Raw genomic sequence first — 20,626 nt, 5'->3', positions numbered from 1 at the left:
GTGTCTTTAGAATTTAAAATAAATGCTCGTAAATGAAAATTGGCTTCAGCTATTGTAACTAAACTTGAAATGTCTGTTTGGATTTGCGGTCCGACTTTTGCCAAGCAGTCCTGGGATATTCTGTCATTAGGTGGTGCTACGCATGCGGTAAGTTTATACTTCGTAATTTGCTGAATGGATTCGTACAAATTTTAGTTTGTACAATCTAGGGTCACTACTCAGTTAATGCTTAAAATTTGGTAAAGATTGCCTTAAGTGGGCATGGTATATTACAACAAATGTAAATTTCTAGACATTTCTCATTCCAAAACTGTACCTTCTTAATTCAGAAGTCCGTCACTCTATATTTTTCAGAAAATGATAAATCAATTTACATCTATATCTCCACAAGTCTTCGTTCTAATGTTACTAGGTGATAGATATGGAGTCTTTCCAAGGGTTTTTAGATCGGTCAAACTGCAGTGATATTCAGTGTCTTGCTGTAACTTGTACAGTATGTACAACATTTTCTTTTTTCGTCATGTATGATTTTATTCGGAATTTATATATATTAACATTTTGACTGTTTTAAAGCGTTTTAAATTAAAAATGACAAATACCCCAGTCACATGTGACGCCATTGCGTCAACTTGTGAGGTATTCCTCCCACCAGAGGCTCATACAGTAAGTCACCTACTTCTGGGTTTCAAAGTCTCAGGGTTCAAATACTGAGCAGCCCAAGTTCTCCTTGCCAACAATGGAGATGTTCAGATCATGTTCATGATCATCAAGTTTTGCTGTTCTACATAGATCCTTTGAAAATTTCTTATGATTTTCCTCTGCTAAAGATTGCAGCAAAAATCTTGGAAACACCACAAATGGCTGTTGGGTTGCAAATTTCAACAACTACTCGGGCCCATATAATGTCACTCATTGACCTCAAGGTGATTGTGTAATCCTTTTATCACTTTTATCTCTTGAGTGATCTACGTTTGGTCTTCTACTCTGGAAATGTCAAATGTTGTTGTTTGTGCGCAGGTGGCAACTTGCATTGTAGCCTCTACTGTGTGTGAATTTGTGTGTGACTCACTTATAATAATAATAATGATAATAATAATCCTTATTTGTAGAGCACTTTTCAAAAACAAGTTACAAAGTGCTTTAACAAGTGTAAAGAATAATACAAAAAAACAAGATAATGGCCTTTGTTCTTTCCTGCCCCTCTAGGATGAAAACAGAGAACCCAGTCCTATTATGTTGCCCACTGTATGTTAACAGGAAGTCTTTGGGTAAAGTATGTACTGAATTACTAAAAATCAAATCATTTCAATTTAAATAGACTATTTGTTATATTTCCACATAACACCAGTTGTAATAGGTCAAGATATATTATAAAAAGTAGTAGTTTATATATAAAGCTTTATTTAAACAGGAAAGTCCCATTGAGACACAGTCTCTTTTACAAGGGAGACCTGTTTACCTATAGTAAAATAACATTTTTCAACCATGAGTTGAAAAACAATAGGCCTACATTACGTAATATAAAAGTTAAAATCCATCCATCGTCAACCGCTTATCCTGCGTACAGGGTCGCGGGGGGGCTGGAGCCAATCCCAGCTGACCAAAAGTAAAAATACAATTCAAATTTACACAAAATGAAAAAACTATCTACTTAGACAAAAATGCAATGAGTTAAATATAAAAACAAAAGAAAGTAAAAAGACTAAATGTAGAGATCTAACTACCACTAATCAAAAAAGTGCATATGTCCGTTAGAATGTCTGATATAGCAGCTAAAGAATTGGCATGCCAATCTTAAGCTTAGACTGGAGTAGGACAGACTCCTCTTTCCTGCTTCTGTCCTCATTCTTGGTACCTTACAAAGTAGTCCCTCACTAGATCTTAAATGATATGTACTTTACGTGTGAGAAAACTTTAAACAGATATAAGAAGGCAAAAGACCTAAAAGGGCTTTATAAATGAAAATGTCTAGTTTAGTTTTTAAATAAAATATAAACCCTGTACAAAAGGTGCAAGAGTTTAAAGAACAGCATGTTTTAAACTTTTAAAAGCAACAGCTTAGTTCCTGATATTTTTCATGAGGGTTGGATGCTGGACATAGACGAACACATCAAAGTAGACGAGCAAAGTATAGGTACTGCAGCATTGTGCTAAAAGAAGCAACTCAATAGCCATGCTTCCATCCAAGTGACATGCGAAGTTTAAGCGACTTTTGAAATGTCTCAAAAAAGAAAGAAGAAAATGCAAATTAGGTGCATTTCTATCAACTGGGTTGGAGTGATTAAACCAGGGCAGCGCAGACAAAACGTAGCAAAACGTTTTTTTCAACGGAAACGGTGATTCCTTGAACACCCTGCTGTGACGCAAGCGCACTGCACTTTCCTGCCTTTTTAACACTGTTGTGTTTACAAACCTGTGGCAGCTGATTGGGTAACACCTGAGACACACCCACCAAACGGGAGAAAACATACCTTGAAGCCCGTTGCAGAACGTTTCGCAACGTTACAAGGAAACACGTCGTTCAATCTGAAAAAAAAACCGGGTGCAGAACATATTGAGATTTAATTCGCCCCAGGCTATGACGAGCGTAGTTACGTCAGTAGTTGAAATTACACATGGCTGTAATAAACAAGACGTATGCGTTCCAAACCAGGGACAAAACCAGTTGCATGGAACTGATGGCCATTGATCTAAGAAAAAGGTCCTCAGGAATGTGTTTCAAGCGGGAAAACTGCTACCAGCCATGTCTCCACGCGTCATGGGAACAGGGCCGTGCAGAGACCTTTGGAAGGGCAGGTGCTCAAAGTATAAAAGGGGCACATGGAACAAGGATTTAAATAGGGCTGTTCTCCAAATATCGATACAGAAATATATTGTTATGTATTCCTTCATTATATGCGTATACAGATGCTTCTGTATATTATATACAGTACAGTAATATTAGTATAATATTGTGATAATGATTTTATATATTGCATTTTGAATCAGATATATTTGGATTTTGATTGACTATATGTCTAATCATAAATCTAAAAAGATGTGTGTGTGTGTGTGTGTGTGTTCATTCTGTTGGCCCATAATAACCATGACAGAGCAGCATTTTCCTTTCACATTAACATTTCATACCTTTATCTGAAATCTATATAGGGCCATTTCTTCTTCACTCTTTACTTTGATGTCAGGAATATTATTTATTTTGACACTGACATTATTACATGTATTTCCAGTTATTTAGTTCATATAATAGGTTTGCTATCTATTCAAATACTGTTCTGATTTAAATGATCGTTTTAAAAAGGGCTGATAAGTAGGCTATAATTCAGAGGAATAAGTAATAAACCTGTTTTACCAATGTTGTTTTATTATTTTAAGGTACTCTACGTTTTTTTATGAATTTACCGTAATAATCCTAGTCCCCGCGACCCTGTACGCAGGATAAGCGGTTGACGATGGATGGATGGAATAATCCTAGTTCAAGTGAAGGGTTTTTAGTCAAATTTCATAAAAAATACATTACCCCGCCGACGTCCTTGAAACTTTTCTCCCTCAAACAGCAAGAACGAAGTGAACAGAGCACCTTTGTTTATCTGTGTGCAGAAGTAACGTTAGCTGTCGGCACAGTCGTCGGCAGCTAACGTTACTTCTACAGGCGACACACAGCAATATAATAATAATAATAATAATAATAATAATCCTTATTTGTAGAGCACTTTTCAAAAACAAGTTACAAAGTGCTTTAACAAGTGTACAGAATAATACAAAAAAACAAGATAAGAGCATGAAAAATCAATATAAAATTAGTAAAATACAATAAAATAAAAAGGATAAAATAAAGTAAAAACAGATCGTGAAAGGCTCTCCTATAAAAATATGTTTTAAGAAGGGACTTAAAAGAGTTCACTGACTCAGCCGACCTGATTTCCTCGGGCAGGCTGTTCCAGAGCCTCGGGGCCCTGACAGCAAACGCTCTGTCCCCTTTAGTTTTCAGTCGAGACTCTGGAACAGACAACAGACCTCTGCCCGAGGATCTCAAGGTACGTGCTGGTGCGTATGGGACTAAAAGGTCAGAAATATAACAAGGCGAGAGGCCATGAAGAGCTTTAAAAGTGATCAATAGAATTTTAAAGTCAATTCTAAAACATACTGGGAGCCAGTGTAATGAAGCTAAAATAGGGGTAATGTGGTCATATTTCTTTGTTCTGGTTAAAAGCCTGGCAGCTGAGTTCTGGACAGTCTGGAGTCGATCAATAGATTTTTGGGTTAAACAGGTGAAAAGGCTGTTGCAATAATCCAGGCGTGATGAGATGAAGGCGTGTAAAATGGTCTCGGTGTCCTTAAAAGTTAACATAGATCGAATTTTTGCTATATTTCTAAGTTGATAAAAACATGATTGAACAAGCTTTGTGGTGTGCTGCTCGAAATTTAAATTACTATCAAACCAAACACCAAGGTTCTTGTGATTTACTAGGGAACCAGCAGATGGCAGTATTTGATTTGCCATCTGCTGGGACCCGATGACCAGGATTTCTGTTTTGTCTGAGTTCAGCTGGAGGAAATTATTTGACATCCATTTTTTAACTTCACAAAGGCAGTTGTTAAGTGAACTCAGCATTCCAGGGTCTGTGGATCTGACGGGCAAGTATATTCATCAGCATAAATATGAAAAGAAATGCCATGTTTATGGATAATAAGGGGAAGCAGATACAAGGAAAACAAAATGGGTCCTAAGACCGACCCCTGAGGCACACCATATTTAACTGGACAGAATGAAGAGACATAGTTGTTTACAGACACACAAAACTTCCTATTTGACAGGTAGGATGAAAACCATTCTAGAGCAGTACCAGAGATCCCCACCCAGTGCCTCAGTCTGTCTAACATGATGTTGTGATCAATGGTGTCAAAAGCAGCGCTAAGGTCCAGGAGTACCAGGACTGAGCACATGCCTTCATCAGCAGACATTAAAAGGTCATTGGTGACTTTAAGCAGGGCAGTCTCAGTGCTGTGGTACTTCCTAAAACCAGACTGAAACTTTTCAAATATTTTGTTATTTTCTAGTACAGTGAGCAGCTGTTTGGACACAATTTTTTCTAGAATCTTTGCAATAAAAGGCAGTTTTGAAATTGGTCTAAAATTATGTGGGAGGGAGGGATCTAAACCAGGTTTCTTTAAAAGTGGGTTCACGCAAGCCGTTTTAAAATAATCAGGGACACAACCAGTAGATAGGGAGCTGTTGAAAACAGAGATCAAATGGGGCCCAACAGAATCCATTACTTTCAGTAAAAAAATTTTTCATCAAGTGGGCTGGAGGACACTCTCATTTGTGATACTGTTTTTAAAAGCTCAGACAAGTTGATGGGATAAAACTGGTTAAAACTCTGTTGTTGCTGGTGAGGAACCTCTGAGTAAGAGGCCGTGGGTGTAATAGAGGCTCTGATTGACACCACCTTATTGGTAAGATAAGATAAAAACAATTCACAGTCATCATTACTTCCAGCTGAGGCACAAGGAGGGGTTGGGTTTACCAGCTGATCCACAGTCTTAAACAGAAACCTGGGATTGTGTTTATGTGTAGTAATGAGTTCAGAAAAATAGTGTGTTCTCGCATCCTTAACCATGTTATTGTAGTTAATTAATAAATCCTTCAGACTGAGGTAATGGACTTGGAGACTGGATTTTTTCCATCTGCGCTCTGCTTTCCTGCATTCCCTTTTGAGGCTGCGAATGCTGTCATTTATCCAGGGTTGCTTACTAGCTTTAGACGTAGGCCTAACCTTTAGAGGAGCAGTAATATTTAGTGACGACAAGCAGATATGATTGAATATATGTATATTATATGTATATATGTATATGAATATATATAATAGATATGATTGTTGGTGTTGGAATCAGACAGGTGTTGGCTTTGGCTCTGAAAGAATGCGCAAAACTTTGAAACACTTTGTTCATTAAAGATGCGACAACACAGGGAGCTTGGTGAGGCGGCATGAGTAACAGGCGAATCACAGCTAAAAACAATACATCTGTGGTCAGATATGGTCATGTCCACAGAGGAAATGCTGACGCCCAGGGTAAAAACCAAGTGTATGACCACGGTTATGTGTTTGCCCTTTGACATGTTGTTTGAAGTTAAAAGAAGTGGCCATATTTAAAAATATACAACTACTGTGCTGCTCTCTTTGTGTCTTTCTTGTAAAATACATCCAACAACCCACAACAAGCACATTGCGGCAAACCCCTCTGACCGGCAGGATCGCAGGTGTCCTGTAGTCAGAGCTGCTGAATCACCAGGGCCGCTCTTATTTAACGGCCCTTTGAATCACTAATGGTGTCTTTTTGTTTCTTTTAATTTTTTTTTTTAAATAAGTCATCTTTATTGCAAAAAGTGAGTTACAATTCAGATGTGACTTATAAAGATATACAGAACAGTATACATATACATATATAAAACAAAGACAAAATTATGTAAAGTTTTGCCAGAGGAAGCCCTATAGGCTATTACAAGGAGAAAGAGGACCATATGGTGACAGTTTTAACCGCCTTTTTCTTGTTGGAGCCAGAAATCAAATTAATATAAAGCACAACTTTATGGAGAAAAAGTACAAAATTAGGTTTTTTATCTATGAATGTGGAATTTAGCCAACAGAATTAATAAATTTATAATGAAGTACAACTTTACTTTGATTTCTATAAAAGCTAAATACAACATTCTTCCACAATAAGGCAAAGTCTTTATAGATATGGTCAATGATAAATCTGCTGAGGTTTTGCCAAAATGTTCTGGTGTGTGAGCAATACCAAAAGAGGTGCAAAACATTCACAAAAACATTGATGTCTCTCTTAAATTTAACCATGTAATGATTAGCAGGGTAATATCTGTGAATTATTCTGAATGACACTTCTTGACACCTTGTCAGTGTCATTTACAAATCGGTAAAACACGAATGTTCTTATTATTTCAAGGAAGTTGGAAAAAACAGAATTTACATACAGGTGATTCAGCCACATCGGGGAGGGACGCAAGTAGGTGGAAGTCTGACAGTATGTCTAAAAAGCATTATGGTGCCTGATGGGATGGCGTCAAATACAATTGCATATTGCGTAACTGGAATGTTATATGTTGATAAAAACTCTCAATAAGAAAAAAGTCGCCCCTCTTCATTAAATAGCTGGTCCACCAGCAGAATCTGATTCTGTACCCAACTCTCAAAAAAGAGTGACTTGTTCTTATATAATATATCTCTATTATTCCAAATTGGATACCTGTGAGGTGAGAAATCATGCTTATTTATTAGAGACCATGCTAAAAGGACCTGCTTGTGAAAAGTAGACAGTTTTACAGGGAGTTTGTCCACATTGTAGTTAATGTGTACGGTTTTTCCAGACAAAGTCAAAAAGTATTCTGTCAATATCTTTACAAGTTTTGCTGTTCAGGTTTAAAGAGAGAGCTGCGTATGTAAGCCAGGATATCCCTTCAGCCTTAGTAAGTAACACTCTGCCTTTTAGAGATAAGACCCTCTGCAACCACTGGTTCAGTTTGTTGTTTAATGATTGGAGAGAAATTTAATGTGAAATTTAACATCTCACTTTCTGATCTTTAGAGATAATAATACCTAAGTATGTCACTTCTTGGATTCTTGAATGGTGCAAATAGTTTGTATATTACAATCTTTTAAAGGCAACAGTTCACATTTATTAATATTCAGGCATAGACCAGAGGCCTCTGAAAACTGGTTAATTACTTGAATGGTGACAGGTATCTGGCTTGCATTTTTTTTAAAAGATTGTGATCCGTGTCCGCAAACTGACTGATGATGATATCCCTGCCCGCAATAGAAATTCCTTGTATAGCACTGTTACCAACGTGAGTTGTGAGAGTTTGTGTGCAGAGTAAGAACAGATAAGGGGAAATCGGGCATCCCTGAGGAATGCCCCGTTTCAGATTAAATCTAGGGGAAGTTCCATGTTTCAGTTTGAAAGAACTGTTGCCAAGGGTTTAATTGCTTTGCAGAAAAAATCCCCCAAACCAAATTTTTCTAAAGACAGAAAAATAAATTGGTGTTCTATTGTATCTAAAGCCTTATAGAAATCTAAGAAGAGGATGAAGCCATTTTCAAATATCAAGTCAGAGTAGAATATCTAATACTAGTCTAATATTGTCAGAGATGTACCTATTCCTCATAAAGCCTGATTGTGTCTCATCTATAATTGTGTCCAGAATTTCTTTAATTCTCCTGGCAAATATTGATGCGATAATTTTGTAATCATTGTTTAGCAGACAAATGGGTCTCCAGCTATCAATAAAAAGTACGTCTTTTCTAGGTTTGGGAATCAATGTAACCAGCCCTTGAGTGAGGCTAGGAGGAAGGGCATCATTCTCTATACTCTCCATAAAAACCTGTAGTAAAAATGGGGCTTAGTGATCTGAGAACACTTTGTAAAATTCTGCAGTTAAACCGTCAGTGCCGGGGGATTTATTGTTTTTGAGCAAAACAATCAAATCAGTGACCTCAGCCATTGGGAGAGGGGTGTCACAATAGTCTTTGTCTGCCACATGAATCTTTCTTACATTATTTACTGAACGGGAGGGCTCGTCACGGATGAGGTCATCAGATGAAAGGTCATAATGTGGGTCATTTTATTTACTGCGCAATTATTATTAATTCATGTTACTAATAGTTTGATTTGGCAGGCCTTCACAAAAGAACCTTTACAAATTTAAAAATGAATGAATGAATTAAATTTGTCATTGACAAAAGGGCACTTTGGGCATCAAAGGGCAGGTGCTCAAGCACCCGTTGCACCCCCCTCTTCACGTGCATGCATGGGAATATCTGGCAAGACCCCGACAGCGGAAACAGCTGATCAGACTGGGTTTTTTGTTTGTTTGTTTTTTTGTTTTTATTAAAGATTCATATCAAACATACAACAAGGCATATTGCATTCACATTCAGGCAATCTTACAGCATGAGTTGAATTGAACATGGAGTACCATATTGATAATTTTCCAAAAAAACAAAGAGAAAGGAAAAAACAAGCGTAGGATATATACAGATATATTGATATTTGTTTTGTTTGTCTTTCTCTTTAGAGTGGAAATGCTATCAACAGTCGTCTAAATCTGACAGCAGCTGAAAGTGAGTAGGTTCCATTTTGATTGACAGGCCTGATATTACTTTAAATGTCTTTGAAATCTGTAATTATAAATGTAATATTTTATTTTCTAGATTTGGGATTCCAGATCAGTACTCGTCTCACTTTTTGCATGTAATCTTCAAACACTTTGAGGAATCTGTCTCATTAGTGTGCTCTTTCATAAATTTCTCCACATTACAGAATTTAATTTTGACATTTGCATGCAACTCCCTGCTGATTTCCAGCATTGTCAAAGGTCAAAATCTCTGCACCACATGGATCATGAAACTGGTTCATGAGAATGAACTGTATTTTTTCTTCTTTCAGAGTCCGCTGCAGAGAAAAAACACATGCTGTTTGGTCGTCCCCAGATGCTGCAGCCTGGCCAGACTTACTGCATCCTATACCAGGAGGGATTCATTATCGGCTACAGCCACAAAGCCCTGATGCCTCTGTGGAGCTCCTTCACCGTTGACAAACCAGTAAGTGTCTCTATGGTGAAGAAATAATATAAATATGTATGACTACAATACAAGAAATGTTTAAATTGGTTAACCACCTGTCACAGGGCAGGATTCAGTGCAGAGGAGTCATAACAAGCATGCTCCTGAAAATTCTTATGTCCCATGAGGATTGGATGCTTGCTTATGAGTTAAGTTTCAGACCTCTGTATCAATAGGGTGATGGTTCCCACATGGATTGTTGCAATTTGGAGAATCACTGTGGAGTATTTGGGAAAATACTAGAGAGACAGAGAATATGTACGTATCTGAACTTTATTTTCTCTTAACCTGGCAAGCTCAGAGGTCCATTTGCAAATATGGGACTAAATATTGCAATTAACTCCCTCTTTCTGAATTCATCTTTAAAGTGCCACCACACAACAAATGAAAGACATTGGACGGTGGAGACAAATATATAATAAGAGGATGTTATTGTAATTGAAGAGCCTCCTTAGCCACAAAATAAAAAACAATATATTTATGCAATCAAATCAATCAATATATAAAAGACGGCCGTAAGGTGATGCACAGTTGACGGGCAAAATAAAAGAGGCCATAGATTTCAACTAAAAAGTACACGAGTGAATATTGTGCTTTAGCAATGCTTATTCCTGCGGTCCACAGAGCATTGTCAAGATCCACTCACACCAACATTGGTTGGAAAGTACCAGTCCAGTGAGAGGCTTGCCTTAAGTATGTCACGTTAAGTCATGTCTCATGTACTTAGGTGGAGACAGTGGAAAATGCAGGGAAAACCTGGAGCCACAGCCAGAGCTGTAGGGGTTAAAAGTTTAATTTAATATCACTAAACTATTGCAGTTGCCAGTGAATCCAGCTCAGTAGAGTTGCTCGCTTTGCCTGGTTGATTATCTGGTCTTGCATATAACAAACTGTGCAGATAGCTTTGGTTTTCATATAATTGTCAAGGTTACTTTATTTTGGTAGCAAGTAGTTCCAATGAAATTATCACGACCGCAACTTCCTGTGTCGACAGAGTGACTGAATCTCAAAACCACGACACATGAAACCAAAATGATTTGGCTGTTGATGATCGCTTTTAATCTGAAATTGCGTCAAGAAGTGATTCTCCTTTTGTCTTAGATAAGCTTGGACGTATTACCAGCAGTGACACCATTCTGTCTGAGGGCTGATGTCAGAGTCCCAGGGTCCCACAGTCCCAGATGTGACCAGTACAACAGTGCTAGGAACCTGACCACCGCTTTCCTGTATCCACCCAGTATGCATCAACACCCATCTAACACCAAGAAAAACAAATATCAACCGAGTCAGTCTCAACAGTTTGCCTCATGGTGGGCAAACTTTCACACAGACACTTGTTTGTTGACAAGTTGTTGGTGTAAAAGGATGTGAGCATCTTTGGGTCACTACACCCACTTCCTCTCTCTTTGACACACTTTTTTGAATTCTCACTTTCCACAGAATTTCAGCTCATCCACCCTTACATAAATGTTGTTTCCAGCACACTGTTTTTACTAATAACAAGCTCCCTTATCACTGAACACATATCTTATGTAATCAAAACAAACTTTCCTTTCTTCTTCCCTTTTATATGATCTACTCTTATATTTTCTGCCCTATTTCATTGGCAACCCTTCCAGAAATATCATAAAAAAGAGAAATATCATCCTCTGTTCTCTCTTCTTGTGATGTTCATGGTCTTTATATTGAGCTGCAGCCAAGCTCCTACCTTTTCATTAACACTGTCTCCTAAAAATTTAACTTTTTATGGTTATGTGTAGGCACTCACAGCACTTGATTCAGGAACTATTGTGATTTGGCATTAAAGCCCTATGACTCCTGTCCAGTCAAGATGACAGTTCTCTAAAAACTAAGAAACTGATGTACCAAGCTGCGGCTCATTCATATAAGTAAGAAGAAGAGCCAAGTGTGATGTTTCTTCTTCTACATCTGCTTGTTCTGTGTGAGTAAGGTCTCTATAGGCTAAGGCTATTCTCAGCTTATTTTAGGGAGGCGTCAAGTAACACACAGGACAGTGAACTATTTACTCTCGCAGGCAATTACAACCCTCCAATTTAATTATCCAACATAGTTTTGAACTCCGCCTGGAAAACCCCGTGGGAGAAAATACAAACTCCATAATAAGCAAGTTTGACTGTGACAGTACTAACCACTGCCTTGTCACTGCTCCACAAGAAAAAGAGAAAGCATTATCTCACATGTCCCAAAGCCATAAATGACTCAAGCCAACAGATTTTGTGTGTTAGCGAAGGGCCATGCAAGTTTTCAGCTTCCCAGTTATGGTGAAATTAAGTAAATCCAGCTGCAAGTTATGAAAAATCCACACAAATTAAAGTCATGATCCTGTGACATGTTGGCCATTAAATGTTTACTCTCAAAACAGGAAAGAATTTTGATCCCCATGTGTGACTATTTAGAGTTTGTTTGATGTTGTCTCCTACCCTGTCATGAAAGTATAATCCTCTCACTTCAGTACATGGACCTTATTTGCAGGTTCACATTCAAGTCAGTGTTTATTGCATTAAAACATTATTTAGATATTTTAATGCAAATGCACAGACTCTGCACTTTTTTTCATTTATGTTTTGCCTGCAGCTATAGTTCTTTTGTTCCCGTACAGAATACAGACTCCATTTACTGCAGTTAAAAGCAGTGTTTTGTGTAGTGATAGTGTTGTTACTGATCACCAAGGACACAAAATCACTTTAATTAAATAAAAGCACCCCAAGGTTTCGCTTCTGTAGAAACGACCTGGATTTCTCTTCTCCATATCTCACAGTTTGGCATCAAGGAGCACAAAAACAATAGGGGGGTGTAGCTTTTACCCAATCAAGAATTGTTTAACTTAACTTTTTCCCAGGAAATTTGTCTTACACCATTATTATCATTTATCACACATGGAGTAGCTGCACCATTTCTGGAAGTGAGGGAAACCTGTTTCTACAGAACTGAAGCGCGTTTTTTTTGTCTTTCTGTCCTCGCTCTCCTTAATTTAAAAGAGAACACAATGTCAGATTAATTAAAACAGACGTACATTAGGCCTTTTTATACCTCAGAGAAAGAAAAATATATTTACAATAGGTTAAAAAGAGGGACTGTTTGCTTTCAGTGCCAGATGCATTAAGGTTAAGTCCAAGTAAAGCTGATAGAGGGTGTCCCTTTTGAGTCATTTTTGATAAAACATACAAGTATTGTTTTTCAGGAAGCTTTAAACTTGTTGTTTTTAAATAGAATATTAATTTTGATACTTGAACACGTAAATAATCGTAAGTCTCAATGGACAAGTACAGTAAGAGTTATGGAGAGAGGAAAATACTAGACAGTTATAAATTCTAACCATTGGGCCTCCCTCGCGAAAAAAAAAGTTATTTCTCTCACCACATGTAACTACATTCAAAATTCATCGTTTCTTGTTGTTTTTTGCAGACCTGAATGCAACAGTGGACCAGCAGTACGACGCTCTACTCATGAGTAATGTAGTGCCGATGTACCCAGAGTTTAAGAGTAAGTTACAGGTTCATATCACGGTAAAACCTATACAACTACAACTTTTCTTTTAATTTAATCATCTCTCCTATTTTAGAGATCTGGGACTACTTTCACGGCACCCTATTAAAAAAATATGCCTCCATTTACAACGGAATTAACGTATTGATGGGCCCCGTCTTCGATTACAACTATGATGGCCAGTACGACACTCCAGAGCAGATCCAGCAGTAAGTGAAGAAGAAGTCCTTGTGAAGATGGTTATATTAGCATTACCAGGTTTACAGCTTCTTCTTTTTAAGACAAACAACCTTGACTTTGACAGGGTTTAAAACACATTATATACTGTAGCTTTGTGTTTTCCCTTCAGTGTGACCCAGTTGTGTATTGGACTGACATTCTAACCACAGTTTACCCAGCTTTTGCTAGTTACATGGTTGAACAGACACCAGCCTTTCACAACCCTTGAAAGGGCGTTACAATTCCTCTGTCTTTTTTAGCTCTTTCACACACACACACACACACACACACACACACACACACACACACACACAGCAATGGACGAAAGGAAAACAGCAAGATTTTGGCTATTTGTTATTTGTGTTGGGTTGCTTGTGTAGGCAGAATTAGACTCTAAAATAAAGGCAGGTTTATTTAAGTTTATATAAGACATAAAAAGGTTTTAAGACATGACAATATACAAGTATATAGTCTGTCACAGGATAAGCTAAAATAAGTTAAAATGGAATAAAACTGTATGAACAGAATAAAGAACAGTGCAGTGCAAGATTTGAAAGAATTTTCCCAAATGTAGTCATAGTGTGTTTATTTCCAATATATGTAAAACAGAAACATCCGAAAAGAAAATGCAATCAAATAAACTAATCAAAATAATTAAATAGCACAATAATAAATAAATGAATAAAGAATTTTTTTTAAACTCTTGTCAGTTTCCTTACATATTCCAAAAGGAGTGGAAAGAAGAAAAAAAACTTATTTAATCCCACCCCATGTCCACAACCCAAATAAAATAAATAAATAAATAAATAAAAATTCAGAAATAATTAAATAATAATAACAACAACAGCAAGACTGAAAATAAATACTAGCCCCAGAAAACACCCGTTGATTATTCACCCCCTTCTTCCTCCCTGCAAACCAGTGAAAACCATATCTTTATACCCAATTAAACTGAATAATGTTTGGACACTGCTTTAGTTTCTCATTGAGACTGTTCCATAGCTTTACTCCAGAGACTGAAATGCAAAAACCTTTCCTGCTGGTTGTGTCCTGTTTGTTTTGAAAGGCATTGGCAAAGAGAACAGTCTTAATTTAAAAGGACTGAATGTTCCTGGGTGTTTGCTCCAGATGTGTGGTGCATAAAGACTGAACAATGTATCTCCATGTTTGGTTTAGACTTTAGAGAAAGCAGACCAGTCCTAGATGACCTCAGAGGTTTGGATGGTTCATAATGTAGCAGCAGAACAGATTAAAGTCTTACTGACCAACGACATTTATGATTCATGCAACACCAGTTAATTTACTGTTAAAACACAGCCACTCTTTTCTTTCTTCATTAAGTGCAACTATAACAACTATTTGGACCATTACTTACACTATAATGGACTTGAAGAAGTAAGACACTGCTCTTGTCATTCTTCATCTTCACATTCTTCATTTTTTTCCTCATCTTTGGGACATCTCTTCATGTATAATATACAATGTACATACATGGTCAATGTATACATTGCTCAAGAATGCTCTGTTTTAATTTCCAACAATTGGAGCAGCTAAATATGATGTAACCAGAAATGATAAGGCCACAAGGCGATAATCACAAAGAAAGGACAAAGAAAAGCAAACCCTGAACCACACACTGCGTCAATGGTTGTTGGATAAGTGACTTAGTGTTTTCAACCATTGACACAACCTTATTGATTAAATGAATACATGTTAAGTCACTTTCTTTGGAAAAGGAGGCCCCATCTTTATGGAATGGGCTGTCATGTGAGAGTCACACAACACACCCTGTGAACTATGGATTTCTATCAGTCTCAATATTAATGATCTGACTCGCATGAAATTCATGAAAAATCTGGTGTTACACATGTAAATCCTGTGTCTGTCTACACATTGCTGATGTTTGATTTAGAAGTTAAAGTAAAGTTAGACATCAAAGTTAAGTTTTGGCTTTTATTTAACTTTTACTTGCTCACATGAAGTTCATTTTGTAGGTAAACATAATTTGCTGGCATCCTTCAGGGCAGCATGGCCCCTAGTCTGATAAATGGGATTTTTAAAATGGGGATTAATTGTCATGCTTGAGAAAGTTCTCAGCGTTTAGGAGAAATTCCATCATTATTGTGACTTTATACACTGTTGGTTTTTCCCCTCATTGTGACGCAGCTGTGTATTGCACTGATGATCTGCACGCAGTTTAACCAGCTTTTGCTAGTTACATGCTTGGACAGACACCAGCCTGTCATAACCCTTGACAGGTTATTAAAATTTCTCTCTCCTTTTTTCATCTTCCACTCACACAGAGCAATGAAAGAAGTAGTCATGCTTGAGAAAGTCTTCCACTTGAAGCTACAGTGTTTAAGAGAAATACAGAAAGCAAGACATTTCATCTTTTAACTTACGGCGAATCAGCACAAAGTTCTACGCAGAGCTATATAGATAAATATGTATGGAAAGCAAGGCAAGAGATAAGACAGAAGATGGGTGTAAGTTCGCCAAATGGTCAACAGTATGTGGACAGGGCTGAAATGTGCAAGTTGGAATGACCTTTGCTGATGAATAACTGTAGGTGCATTTGTGTGACTCTAGGTTTGTTTCCGGCACGAACATCTCCATCCCCACACATTACTTTGCGGTGTTGTCCAGCTGCATGGACTCAGCGGTGCCTGTGACCTCCTGCGTTGGCGAGATACAGACCGTGTCCTTCCTGCTGCCTCACAGACTCAACAACTCAGAAAGCTGCAAAGTAAGAAATCCCAATGAGTTCACCTATTAAAGATGACACTTTATTCATTCAGCTGTATCATGTCTTTATTTTTTCTATGAGCCACCTCATGCTGGGCCAGACCGATGAACTGAAACTGTTTGTGTTGACTTAGTACAAACCTGCTAATTTAACTGCCTTACTTGTCCAGAACAAAGCTACACTGTTGTCTGTTCCTGTGTTGAAAGGAAGGGTGACGGCATCCTTGTGTAGTAACACACAGGATGAAGCCTTTCACAAGTAAAACAAAAAATGAAGACCAAAGAACCCATTGTGTAGCAAGCTTTCCACAGAAATGTGAATGAATGCAGTACTTAAAAGTTTCCCAAAGTGTTTCATTCTCTGGACAGCATGAATGTGCTCAAAAGATGCTATGGTAAGCTATCTGTTAGAATGTGATATTTCTAGAGATGAAGTGTACATGTTGGTTCGAAGATGACCCTACAAAGACCGTCAGGGGATCACTAACAACATTAAGACTAACTCACAGACCATGAATATCCAAAGCAGATGTGATGGAAAAGGTGGCTGATAGTTTGAGAGATACCTTGTCAAAGTGTGAGTAAAGTGGCTTTATAGTGGAGCTAGAGGGAAGGTCGGAGTGTCACGACGATCACATGGAGTCATCCTCTGAGGATCATGAATGTCATAATATACAAATTTGTTTTATTGTAATAAAGTTAGGCAAAGCTGAAAAATCCCAACCAAGAAAAAAATCAACAAAGGTACCATATTACAACCTCAGCCAGTTATTTTTTAAGAACAGGAAGCAATAAAGAGAAGAAAAGAAGCCATAATGTGCAGACACCTCATCACAAACAGTCCTTTTTCTGACCTCAGTCAAACGTAACATAATTAATCACTTTATGTTTTGCGTCGACAGAGTACAGAAGCCGAATCTCACTGGGTTGAAGATCACATGTGGTTCCATCAATCACGCGTCAGAGACGTTGAGTGGATCACTGGATTGGACTTGTACCGGGGAAGCAATCGACCAGTCCCAGAGCTGCTGAGGGTGAAGACCCGCCCCACAGCTGCCATTCAAAGAAAAAAATGAAATTGCTCCTTTCCACAAAAAAAATCACTAATATTCAATATTTGTAAAAGTAATTTATTATTGAGTAAGTAGCCTTTAATTGTGATATCACTTTGTCAATGGATTAAAGGTATCTATTATCCAACATTGTTTGTTTATTTATTTGGTGTGAATGCTAGAACCAACCAACATATGTTAAAAATCTCTGTTTTTACTATGATTATTCTGTTTTTTGGCACTTGAGTTCCACATTTTTCAACATAGAAACTTCATTCAAACATCAAAAATTTTTAGCTCATGGAAATTCTGGCTTCCATTCGGATATTTGATAACTTTCATACCAAAATATTCCAGGTTTTCCAGGATATTTTCCCTGTTCAAATGACCCTTTCATGTTTCAGTGTCTTCACAGTCCTTCAGAAGCAATGCAGTTTATCTCCTTGCTTACACTATATTTCATCATTCAGCCCATTCCCACTCTCCCATGTATTCATATTCCTTTGTACACTTTTTCATGCATTTTTTTTTTTTTACTATTCAGTCAAACCTCATTATGTTCTACATCTGTTATTCTACTTTTTAAAGCCAGCATTCATCTGTAGTTACTAACTGTTTAATCTTATTATTTTAATTCATATTGCCATGATTTTGATCATTTTGATAGTTGTTGTTTTTTAGGTAATCATAAAGAAATCTTTTTTGGCCCTGCAGAACTTTTAGAGCCATAGTACTACATTTTCGCATTTTCTACAGTACTCAGATTTGCGAGGGATAATATTATAATATATAATATAATATTACAGTACACGGTCTAGACCTGCTCTTTTATGAAAAGCGCTATGAGATGACTGTTGTGATTTGGCGCAATATCAACTGAATTGAATTCATCCAGGGCCCTTGCTCGAACCACATCTAACCCTATGTCTGCTAGTAGTCCTATGACTTTATAGACCTATAAGTTTAAAGAGAGCCTCACCAAGGCAGCACCATGCTAAGTGAATCATGAACACAGTCCAACACCAACATGACTATTTTACCCCAGTCTTGCTTGATGAACACTATCTCTATATATATATATATATATATATATATATATATACACACACACACACACACACACACACATAACACACAGTATGTGTGTATACATACACTCACCAGCCCCTTTATTAGGTACACCTGTTCAATTGCTTGTTAACATGGATAATCAGCCAATCACATGACAGTATGGCAAGCTGTTTTCACATTAATTCTTTAATTCATTAAGTCTCTATTTAAAGGTGTAATATTTCTGAGGATCTGTCGAAAGAAATGCAATATAAAGATCCTTAACTATGTTTTCAGTGGTGTGTAAAGACCTTACATAATAAGCCATTATGTTTTTATTACCCATTTCTATCAACATACTACGTTCTTCTTGTTCTACTTCCGGTGGAATTCAGGCAGTGCAGACACTCATCACTATGTTGAATGCGTACGTTACAAGAAGAAGTAGTAACAATATACTGCAGGGGTTGGCAAATAAGTTTAGCATCAGAGCAATATTTTCAACTATTAGATGGTGGATGAGCCATAATAAGCCATAAGTCATAATATTGACCTGCATTGACATGTTGTTCAGTTAATTCAGTTGATAAGAGGAAGTTTTTCCAACCTCTGGGCCTAGTGCTTGCTCTTGGTGGGAACTTTGGGCTTCTGTAAATATCATCACAGATTCTGCAGCGAATGCGTCATCTCAGATGACGGCATGTGCTGCACTGTTTTTGTTTCATCAACCTACGGATGCTTTGGCATTTCCCCAGTATCACGAGGCAGAGAACATTTAGGGGAATCGCAGCTCCTGATTATGTGGGAACGGTGAGGTCTTCTCTTGGCAGTGGGGCTGCAGGAGCGTCATCTCAGAGGACGGGGCATTGTTGACTTTGGGTTTCATCTGCCTGACCTGCTTTGGAGGTGTATCACGGGGCTGGGGCATTTAGGGGAATCGCAGCTCTGGGTCTGGAGCATGTCTGCGCGCTGGGGGGGCTGGGCCTCCCCTGGCGTGGGGGCCCACTCTGGACCTAGGGATCTGAGTCATTTCTGGACGGGTGGTGTGTCCCTGGGCCCTCTTCAGCAGGGGTGGGGCCCACTCTGGACCTAGGGATCTGAGTCTCGCTCACAGTGGGTGTCTCTGGGGCACATGGCCGGTGTTGTTGGGGTAGGTTTTGGTGCTCCTCCTTGGCGGTGCTTGTCAGGGGGGGGCGTCTGTTGGTTGGGTCGGGGTTTTTTTTCGGCGTTTGCATCACAGTGCATCTGGGAGGGTTTTTTTTCTTTCTCCCACCCCTATTGGCTACTGGGGTTCTTGCCTGCCTGTTGCTGGGGTAGGTGTGGCGCAGTCGTGGCGTCCCACTCTCACTAACAACTACATTCTTTAACAGGCTTATGCGCACACACATGTACACACACACACATACAAATTTCCGTTGTCCTTGGTAGAATTATTCCTGATGCTTTTCTTTCAGTTACTTATTTAAATTTATTGTTATTATTCCAGCTTTCTTGGCTGTGCTGTGTTGCTTATTTAGTGTGTGTGGTGTCCGAACAACAATGCTGCGATGATGTGTTGAGAAGAAATCCGCTTGACACTGTTCTTGATCATAAAAGTTTATTACATCAAGGAGTTCAGCATCAATTACAAGCTCTGCAGCAGCTTGGAGAGTGACCCAGCCCGATGACCACTCTGTCTCTCTGTACATCAAACACAGCTTATATAGGACATGTTTAGGTATCTGTTACACACCATATAAGGGTCTGAGTCTGCAAACTAAGGGCACAGTCCTATAGGATAAGTGTAAACATCTGTTAGACACCATGGAGGGGTTCAGTCCCTACATAAACAGTAACCTCTACTCTCCCCTTAAAAGGTCATTAATCCTCTATCCAGCTGCTGCAGTGTTATTTTAAACTGTTATGGTCAAATCCACATATGTTATACACCACATGTGCGTGACTGTTTCTTGTTTTCATTTTTCTCTTAGTTGTCTTACTCTGTCAGCTGTTTATTCCTGCTGTTCAGCTGGTTGTCTTTTTATTATTGTTTGTTTGTTTGTTTGTTGTTGTTTTTCTCCTCCCCAAGCCCCCCTCTCTGTTCTATTGCAGGTTTCGTTGCTTTCTGCAATTGGTGTTTCCCTCTGCTATTCCCTGTTGTCCCCACCTTCCATCCCCCTTCTCTTACAGGTGTTGTCCTTTCTCTGTGCTGTCTGTTTCTGCCCCCCCCATCCCCATGTCTTTTTAGTTATTAGTACCTATTTACTAGTAACTATTCCATGTTACTTGGCCATTCTTACAAGTAACAATTAAAATGGTACTAAGCCATTTTTCTATTCATTAATGAATGACTAGTAACCAAAGAAAATTTACTAGTAAGAGTTCAAATGTTAATATTATCTTTTGGAATAGTTACTAATATCTAATAAATAGGTT

General features: G+C 38.1%; 1 protein-coding gene across 1 annotated transcript in view; it reads left to right on the top strand.

Moving 5' to 3' along the window:
* The window catches only part of LOC119907940 (venom phosphodiesterase 1), a 59,410-nt gene extending 42,101 nt beyond the window's left edge, over window positions 1-17,309 (top strand). Inside the window, exons 19-25 of the mRNA XM_038725648.1 lie at window positions 9,092-9,137; window positions 9,463-9,617; window positions 10,740-10,875; window positions 13,065-13,142; window positions 13,222-13,354; window positions 15,954-16,110; window positions 17,012-17,309. Of these exons, the coding sequence (XP_038581576.1) occupies window positions 9,092-9,137; window positions 9,463-9,617; window positions 10,740-10,875; window positions 13,065-13,142; window positions 13,222-13,354; window positions 15,954-16,110; window positions 17,012-17,185 (879 nt within the window). The 3' untranslated portion in view covers window positions 17,186-17,309. The remainder of the gene's footprint in view (window positions 1-9,091; window positions 9,138-9,462; window positions 9,618-10,739; window positions 10,876-13,064; window positions 13,143-13,221; window positions 13,355-15,953; window positions 16,111-17,011) is intronic.
* The last annotated feature ends 3,317 nt before the right edge of the window (window positions 17,310-20,626 follow it).

The sequence above is a fragment of the Micropterus salmoides genome, unplaced genomic scaffold (assembly GCF_014851395.1).
Source record: "Micropterus salmoides isolate LMB-PRFRI ecotype aquatic unplaced genomic scaffold, ASM1485139v1 Ms_hic_scaffold_17, whole genome shotgun sequence".
In the NCBI taxonomy this organism is placed as follows: domain Eukaryota; kingdom Metazoa; phylum Chordata; class Actinopteri; order Centrarchiformes; family Centrarchidae; genus Micropterus; species Micropterus salmoides.
Note: the sequence above shows the minus strand (reverse complement) of the source record. Positions and strands in the feature narration are given on the sequence as shown.